General features: G+C 39.5%; 2 protein-coding genes across 2 annotated transcripts; one reads left to right on the top strand and one right to left on the bottom strand.

Moving 5' to 3' along the window:
- Positions 1-545: 545 nt before the first annotated feature.
- LOC311288885 (tetraspanin-7-like) lies at positions 546-2,844 on the bottom strand. Its single transcript, XM_084406522.1, has one exon. The coding sequence runs from the start codon at positions 2,631-2,633 to the stop codon at positions 1,545-1,547; it is 1,089 nt and encodes a 362-aa protein (XP_084262648.1). The 5' UTR covers positions 2,634-2,844; the 3' UTR covers positions 546-1,544.
- A 1,767-nt stretch (positions 2,845-4,611) lies between these two features.
- On the top strand, positions 4,612-9,614 carry LOC311288878 (uncharacterized protein). Its single transcript, XM_084406514.1, has 7 exons — positions 4,612-4,906; positions 5,420-5,616; positions 5,697-5,786; positions 5,888-5,983; positions 6,100-6,210; positions 6,297-6,450; positions 6,795-9,614. Exons 1-7 carry the CDS (start codon positions 4,873-4,875, stop codon positions 8,477-8,479), a joined length of 2,367 nt encoding a protein of 788 aa, XP_084262640.1. The 5' UTR covers positions 4,612-4,872; the 3' UTR covers positions 8,480-9,614.
- The last annotated feature ends 173 nt before the right edge of the window (positions 9,615-9,787 follow it).

Genomic DNA, 9,787 nt, shown 5'->3' on the forward strand with positions numbered 1-9,787 from the left:
TCTAGTGATGAATCCAGCGGCAGTGTTTATAATGCAACGTTATTGAACTTTAGCCTTAATTGTAGTGGGGTGAGAATTTGTGCCATTCTGATACTAATGAAAGTTTGTCTTGCACTGTGAACCGTTTGCAGGTGCTCTATTCAAGAATAACATAATTCTTCAAGGGATTAATGACTCAACACTGCATGAACACCTTAGCCTAAACCCTATTTTTTACAGTCTATGCCTAAACCACAACAAAATCCATCCTATGTTCATCTATCTCAAATATTTTCCTATTACCGTGTGCAGTATCACTACTGTAGCTTAATACATTTTACAATTAGTCATCTGAAGGATGTAATAGTTGTTCGCAGGTTGAGGTGGCTTTCAATCCATTATGTGTCAGGTCATTAAAGAGAGAGTGCCTCAGACTCCAATGATTTATCACTTGCTTGTAATTGCAGCAGGAGTGTGATAAATAAATACAGACCCTCATAAATAAGCTTGTTTGAAATTGCAGATTGTGGTTCGGTCAGCATACCTTTGGGGAATGAAAACATAAATCAAGTGTCTATCCATTTCAGGAAGAACAATAAAATGTAGGCTTCTACACAACCAGATGAAGTTGTGCAGTGTGCATACATGGTATCAAAAGTGGATAGAGTCTACAAAGTTAATAGGTGCTGTTGTTTAACTATTTTTATTTTATTTTTTACATGACAGACACATTCAAGGTCAGCTGAGTTGAAATATGTTATTTTTATTTTCTCATATTATTTTCATTTATTTTTAATTTGGTGCTTTTTAAACTTACATTCAATCTGGCTCCATTATTTTACGTAATGCGCAATTTTCAGGATCCAATCAGTCCAATAAATAAAAAACACATTCCGCCATGCATATTTCTCATTTCAGAATATTAAATGAAATGGGTTGCAAGCAACAATTCACAATTATGAATTATATATTGTTATTATACATTCATTTTTTAGAAAGTAGTCATATTTTTGTTTTGTTTTTTCTTTTAAGTGACAATATTTATAGAATCAATGTACAATTACAATTATCTGCCAGTGAAGCATTCAATAGGAAAAGAGTTTAGAAACCTTATAATGAATTAAACCCCATGAAGTCTACAATCAGTGTAACATTTCTAATGGGTTATTAATAGAAAAACAATTTACAGAATACATATTAAACAAGGCATATACAATTTCTACATTTTTTATACATAATATTTTAATCAGTAATCGAATAAAACTGAATGTCTACAAACATCAAAGAGATACAATTCAACAATCTCATATCATAAAACTCTTGACTTTTTTTTAATTTGCATAACTACTGGACAAAATCACAAGTCATTCAGAGTCATGCAACAATCAAAGAATGCAAATATTTAAATGATGCTCTACCTACACATTTGCAGTATTTTGGATTTTTTTTATTTTTTTGTCCATAAAACATTGACTGGATTCTTCCTTATAAACTGATCTAAACTCAAGACACTGCAGCAAGTAATACAAAAGTCCAGGCAAAGGAAATTCACAATGCTTTTTATTTCAACGGGCTTGTCTTTGCGGTCTGGGCAAAAGACGATTGGCAAGCAGACATGCAAGGGCTATACCTGCCACCTGTATGAAAGCAAGGCCCAGGACTGTTGCTGCAATGTGAAAGACGTTGTCATTTACCAAGCTGAAGACTTTGCGGAAACAACCGTGAGCATGAATCCCTGCTAGCTCGATGTTCCTGCCTCCATTCTCTGGCAACGGTCTGTTACGGCAGCCTTTGCGTTTTATGCAGCAACTGTCTGGTAAAGACACAGCGGAGGAATCATTCCCCAAACTTCCTGTTAAGTACACAGCATCTTGGATAGCCCAATCGGACATTAGCCAATCACGCCAACCCTCAGCGCCACAGCACTCTAGCGCCCTCTGAAGGCTGTCAAGCGCGTCTGCGCGGCCCTCGTCTTCTCCATAGTCCAATACAGCTTTCTGAAGTCCGCTACGGAAACCTTCAGCGATGTCCTCCCTGTAGAAGAGCCCTGAGAGACCCGCCGCTAGTCCACCTATGAGTGTGACCAACTGGAAGACGCCATACACCCGTAGAAGGTAAGGAAGGTTGGCAGCCACTCCCAAGCATCCTAAAAAACCCCAGGCGGTCACAGAAGCACCTGTGCCTAACAAGATGATGGGCGCGTTAGGGTAGCGGTTCGCCGATAGTAGCATGTAGTCGGATAACGAAGCCTGCGCCCATATGCCCAGGGTGAAGATCGCAAGGCCTGCTGCCCAAAAAAGGAAGCTGAAAATCAGGAGTGCAAGGCGCAGCAAGGGCATGACTCCCACCGCCCGGCAGCACGGTGGGGCAGCTCCAACTGCAGGCACAGGGGGCGCCAGCGAGGCCTCTGAGCACAGCGATAATGAAAGACGTTGCTGCTGGTCAGCGTAATCTCGGGAGGGAGAGAGTAGATAGCCAGGGAGTGCTGAAGGCCGACGGGAAACAGAGGATGGAGCCGGTCGTAGAGGAGAAGACAGTCTTTGAGTAGCGTGCAACTCTCGCTCCCACTCCTTTGGACGGCAGGGACTTGCCCGAGCTGGCAGCGAGTCGTAAGGCGGTGCAGGGCTCATGGCCCCGTCTTTATCTACCACCATTTCACTCTCTCTCTTTTACTCCTCCCTTTGTTTCTCCTCTCTTGAATAGGTCCTTCCTCATCACTCCCTCCTGTGCTTTATGGCTAGTCATCAACCCACCAGCGCCTATTTACACCCTCATTTCACCATAAATCGTCTTTGGATGAACGCATGGCACGCTTATCTTCGCCTGCAGCTTTTCCGCCGTCTCTCTACAGAATTTCGATGTTTATTTGCAACATTTCTAACACTCTCTTGCTGCTGCAGTGGCCGTCTGCCTGTACTGCGTCTCTGACAATATGTGGGGGGAGGGGGGGGGTGGTGATTATATGGCTATGATGCTGTTAACCCACACCACCCTGATCTCCTTCTACTGGCGCAGGAGCCCCCGCTCAGGATCATAAATGTCTGTTCTGATTGATGTGTGGCCTTAATAGGCCTTTAATAATCTAATGTCTTTACAACACTGATATTGATTAGTTTTTAGATTAAATCTTATAGATATTCAGCACTACTCATGCATGCTATAGTATGAGTGTTTGTGTTTATTCAAGGACACATTTTATATATTTATTGTCTTGAATATTAAATTTGCTATCCTATGTATTGTACATATACATACATAGGCGCATACATTGTTATACATATGTATGTATTCTATGCTATTATGTGCACATTCTCTGGGATAAAAAAATAAAAAACATTTAAACAGCATTGAAAGAGTTCCCTTGTATGCTGACTTGTAGGCTGCTTTTCCCACACTATCTGCTCCCAAAATAATACTTTTTAATACATAATTCATTTTACATTTATAATACATTTACATTATAACATAATAATTATACATGTAATGCATAAAAATGTAATACAGTTTAATTGAATTAAAATGTATTCCATTTGTTTTATTTTAAGAATATAATGATTGATATGTAGGCATCATTTATATATTTGTCTAAATAACATATTTGCAGCATTTAAGCACAAGCATAAGAAGGAAGATTTGCATACCTTTACTTTTTCTACTGATGTGGTCCATGTACTCCAGTTCATTCAAACCAGATAAAACTGCAAAATACAAAATTAACAGGCCTCACTACTCAGGTAAGCTGATGAAACATCATCAAGTAACACACAATTCTCTAACCCCCTCTCTTGAGCTTATAGAGATCCATTCCATAATAAATGTATTTTTTCTTAAAAATTAAGAACAATTTTGTTTAGACAAACAACTTACCTTGCTGAACCAAATTAACAGTTCAGTAATATTTATTGCATGGACTGATTATGTAAACAAAAAGATTTTAAAATTAATCAACAGTTGATATTTTTGTTTTATCCTTCACACTTTGTCACACACCAGCCAGACTTTGACCTTTTGCATGCACACATAAAGATTCACACAGAGGAAATACTCAGTATCCCCCCTTAATGATGATTCATATTTATAAAATATATTAATAGAGCAGTATCTCGCTCAACAGACGTTTGAAAAAGCTTAGGAAACGTGACTCCCCTTTTCTAGTGCACCAGCCTTCTCCGCCACAACATCACTCCATAGAAGGAGGAATTTATGTTTATTCCTCAAATTAATGTGTTTATGAATGGAGGTGCTTCTCAGAAAAGACATCTGTCAGTGAAAGGCAATGATGGGCTCTCCGAAAAGTGAGGGAACAGAAAATGTGAGAGAAGAGTTGCAAGATTGTGGTTGATTGGAGACTCTTTATCAATTCTAATGAATGTTTTATTATAACTGTAGGTACTATATCTTACAACTCCTATCAAGGAGAAATGCTATCAAGTTATTTTATCAGTAAATCTGAAATATGCACCCAATGTCCTTTTGTCTTCATTTTTGTCTTCATGTTACACTGTTTGATGGTACTTACACTTGAGTTCATTCATTGTTGGACAAAGCTGGGCTTTACGGAACATATATAATGCCTTGTATCCTTTTATCACTTGCAAAGATATAAATAGACACATTTTATTTTAAACAGGTGGCAACGTAGGACACTGTATCCGCCAGACCTGATGCGGTGTCGTGCACGTCCAAACACAAAAAAACACGCGGAATAAAGACTGACTTCCGGCTACTTCCGGTATCCCGCTCGCGCGTTGTTGTCTTGTTGTTCGTTGCTTCGGTCAACTTCACGACAATCGTTCGCCGTTGGGTTTAACCGCTATTATGGTTTGAGTCAGTGACATAAGGCGTTGAGAGTTTGACTAAAATACAAATATAGATTTATTCTAACTTTAAATAATGGAGATCCTTAACTTAGAGAGTCACGAGGCGGGTGAGTATTTTTTAGCTTGTGAGTTAAATGCTAAGAGAGTGAAGCTAGCACAACCAATCCTATTAAAGTTACTCACTCACACACTTGTTTATATTTTTTAAGAAGGGCCTGGTAAATGAAAGGTCTTATTTGTTATGTCATTTGCAATTATTGAAACTGTATTTATACAGTTAAAATACATTTTCTTATTATAGTTCTGTTTATATTATTAATTACAAGTTGTATGTAATCATTAAAATAAGATTTAAGTTGTTTTAGTCAAGTTTAATTATTATATATATATATAGTTTTCAGCGTGCATGTAAAGTTTAAAGTTAACTTCTTCCTAAGAACAATAGTTCTTTGAAACATAGCCTACTACGTTACTTAGGCTATACATTCGAATTTAAATTTAGTGCATCACAACAACTTTTTTTCAGAAATATTAAGATCTCTTTATATTATCTACTGATAATATAACTCATTTTAAATTGATCTGCACCATCTTTATTCCCCTTGTTTTTTTCCCTCAAGCTCTCCCTCTCTCTGCCCTGCGTCTGGTTGTGCCGCCTCTTCGGCTGATGTCAGCGTTTCTATGGCAGGTGATTCAACGTCGTAATGTGACACAGTACGGGAAGCTGGAGCAATTTGTGATGCTGGTAACAGAGACCGTTCCAGACATCATGAGTCGAAGTCTGGTTAATAAACTTATCTTTCACCTGCGTAAAAAGGTAAATCTTATTTGAGCAAAATCCATATATATATATATACACACACACAGCACATGTAACGTGGGATTTTTTTCTTTTAGGTGATCTTGGAGCTTTGCCTGAAAGATAAAATGCCGGATCTGTGGGTCATTCAGGCACATCTCGATTCTCTTCGAAATCTCACACATAAGGTAATAGTTTTTTTTTTTTTTTTTTTATGTAATTGCACTAACCAAGTTGTTGCAAAAAAAAAAAATCAGTGTCTTGTTTCTTTGCTTTCAATTTGATGCAGTGGAAAGATGTGGAAAGTCAAATCATCAATAACAAATTCATTAGAATGGTCCACGGCATTTTAGAGGACACCGAAAAGAAAGAGAATTTCATCCAGGTTAGTCTTTTGCTGTATCTTTAATATCTTTCCTCTTCATTTTTCTGTGAAAAGAATGTATAAATCATGCATGAAAATTGGTTTTCCATGTTTCACCTCTGTTTCTCTGTCTTCAGCACGTCTTCCCTGTAGAATATGGTTCAGGATATGATGCCGTATTACAGAGCCTTGCATGGGAGTTCCTGTCTCGAGTGGAAGATCTGCTGCCAGTACCCAACCTTAAAGAGGTGTGTCCTCATTCAAAGATTGCATAATGCATTATACATTGTTAAATTCAAGGTAACTCTGATCTGAAATCTGATGACTTTCTCAGACAGCCTCACGGCTTTGTGGTGGCCTCTCGATGATGGAGGAGATTGTGCAGCCACTCTCAGATCCAGTGGAGATTAAGGATGTGCTCCAGCACTTCAAAACCAGAAGATTGCATGCAAAAAACAATGAGCACTCTCCGGGAGTTATCACTGAAAGTGAGCTTTGCTGTTGCTACTGTACCACATTTGTTGGCATGTATTGAATAACTGAATTAAACACAGAGATATTTAATTCATATAAAACTTTATTATTTTAAAGGTGCAGTAAGCGATTTCTTAGAAACAGAAATTGGCTAGTGTGTTGTGGTGCTCGGTACGATCCACTTTCAACAGCATTTCTCAGACATTGCTTACTGCACCTTTAACTTAAATTGTGTCCTGAACATGTTTTTGTGAGATATATGCACAAACACAATAAAGTTGTATTAGTTTAAATGGTATTATTATAAAATATTCAAATGATGCTTTAACAAGGAGTTTTTTTCTTTTGGTCTGTACAGTGTCCATCCCTTCTACAGCTGAAGTAGTTTGTTTGCCTCATCCAATCGTACAAGAAACAGTCTCGCCTGCCTTTACCATTGAAGACGAGGAACCCCCCACTTCCATTGCTCAAGAGACAATTATCGTTGAATCAGAAGGCACAGAGAACCAATCAGAATCTGATCACGCGGCCATTGCCATAATGAGCCCCTCTCAGAGTTACACAGAAGAGGCTGAGCCTTTAGCCGACAGCGAGGAGTTCACAGCGATAGCTGACACTGAAGAAGCAGAGGATGGTTTACAGCAAGAAGAGGCACTTTGTGAAGAGAAAGACTCAGGCATCTGTGAAGTCCAGCAGATCTACCTCACCGCCGATGGCTCTGCCGTGGTGGTGTCAGAGTTTGAGAACGAGGGAGAGGAGACGACTCAACTGCAGTTCCTAGAACAATCCGAGATGGTGGAAACCTCTGGTGTGAGGCAGGTCAGCTTAGAGCAGTGGATCTCAGAATTAACTGGAAAGGGTGTCTCACTACCAGTTTTGCCTCCAACTCCTGTTGAGATTGTGAGGGAGGAGACGATCTACGTTCCTGTCATAGAAAGACCACCATCTGTAAAGTCCATCATTCACAGAAAGAGCAGTCCACCTCGAGCCGCTCTTTCCAAAAAGACAGCGGCCGCTCCTTCTGAGTCCCAGACAATGCAGGAAGAGAAAAGACACACGTGTCCCGAGTGTCACAAAGAGTTCCGTTTCGAGTGCTTGCTGAGGAATCACATGCGCACACACACTGGCGAGCGGCCGTTCCAGTGTTCAGACTGTGGCAAAAGTTTCAGGTGTCTCAGCTTCCTGACCAATCACATCAAAACACACTCGCTTGCCAGACCTTTCAAATGCTCGCAGTGCGTCAAGACCTTCCGCAAAAAAGCGGACCTCATCAAGCACATCCGTGTGCACACTGGCGAAAAACCATACAAGTGTACCATCTGTGGAAAGAGCTTCTCCCAGGGCTCATACTTGAAGATTCACCGCGAATGCCACACCTCAGAGAACCTGCACCAGTGTCCTCACTGCGAAAAGAGCTTCCCGACCGCATTTAAGCTGTCCATCCACGTCCGTTACCATTCCATGGAGCGCTCATACCAGTGTAACCAGTGCGGGAAGAGTTTCATCTATGCCAGCCTCCTCCGAAGACACAAAGGTTATCATGCAGGAGAGCGCCAGTACTTGTGTTCAATCTGCGGCAAGTCCTTCGTCTACATGTTCGACTTGAAGAAGCACCAGCGCAACCACGAGAGACCCCGGCTCAAGATCCCGTGCACCCTTTGTCACAAGACGTTTGCTGGACCTGAGATGCTAAGGTGCCACCTGCGCATACACACCGGAGAACGCCCGTTCCGCTGCAAGATTTGTGGAAAAGCCTTCTCTCAGATCGGGAACATGAAGAGACATGAACGCGTGCACACGGGCGAGCGGCCGTTCACCTGTGAAAGATGTGGAAAGACTTACAAGCACTCGTCTCACCTGAAGAACCACATGCTCAGCCACACAGGTGAGCGGCCGTGGCAGTGCTCTCACTGCGGGAGGAGCTTTAAGTTCGCTGGGCCTCTGAAGAAGCATGAGAGAATTCACCTGAGCGAGCGAGGTAATCGCAGAAGAAACTACGACCAAACCCGTGGCCGTGTAAAACTAGAACCCAAAAGCCCTTGACTGAACACGCGAACATGCAGATTTAAAATGACTAGTTAATTTCATATCAGCTGATCATTACTTTAAAAAGGTAATGTTTTGTTTCCCAAACCATGCTTGTTTATGCAACCCATATTTGAAACTGCACATGGAAATACTTTATAAATTTGTACTTTACATAGTTGGCATCATTACCATTGTGATGTCTGAATCATGCTGGTCAAGTCATTTCAACAAACAAACAAATAAATAATCTGTTTATTGCACAGTAAAATGCCTAAGAACAGAATCAATGTGGGATTTAAAACACTCACAACAATTCTAAATTCTAAATGGTTTTCCACCTTGGACACTTTAGAAGCAAATTGGATAAACTCACTCCAGAATATTGTCTGGAAGAGCTGTAACAATAACACTGTCCACTCTTTCACCATCACTGAGCAATGCAATGTGTATTTGTTCACAAACTCTGATCTTAAAGGTTAGTTCAACAAAAAAACGAAAAAATTCTCATCAATTACTCGCCTGTCGTTCATCTTCAAAAGACAAATGAAGATATTTTAATTAAATCAGATATTTCTGTCCCTCCATTGACATTCCGTGTAACTACAACTTTAACGCTACAAAAAGTTAATAAAGAGATCGTAAAACTAATCCATCGTATTAGTCCACATTTTCTGAAGAAACTCGATTGCTTTATATGATGAATAGATTTAATTTAGGCTTTTATTTACTATTGAACTTTTTGGAACGTCAAAGTGGTAGTTGTGTAGCTGTCAACGGAAGGACAGAAATCTCTCATTTGAATAAAATATCTTCATTTGTTGTTTTGAAGATGAATGAAAATCTTACAGGTTTGGAACGACATGAGGGTGAGTAAATTATCATTTAACCCTTTAATTTGGCTAATGCCAATACACATTGGCTACACACTTTAATGGAGATTGAGATTTAGACAATGACCTTTGGCATCATCCTGTGTAACAGTAACTTACATTTGTATAATATATATATATATATATATTAAAATTTGTTAAATCTAGCAAATATAATTTAAAAGCAGATGCTTTTGTACAAAATGGAACAAAAAATGGTTCTTTTTTCATGTAGCACAAATTTGTTTCCTTTTATGATACAAATATACAATACAAACCCATTTTCTGGAAGTTTCTTTTTTGGAAAGATTATGCATTCAGATGAGGAATCAGTCTGCACCAGGAAGAACTCCATCCAGTTATTTCAACATGTTATAAAATACTTAAGACAAGGGCTGTTTGTTACAAATTTAGACTTGGTTTTTCTAATTACTTTTACTACTAACCGTTAATT

This window comes from Rutilus rutilus, assembly GCF_951802725.1.
Source record: "Rutilus rutilus genome assembly, chromosome: 4".
Taxonomy (NCBI): domain Eukaryota; kingdom Metazoa; phylum Chordata; class Actinopteri; order Cypriniformes; family Leuciscidae; genus Rutilus; species Rutilus rutilus.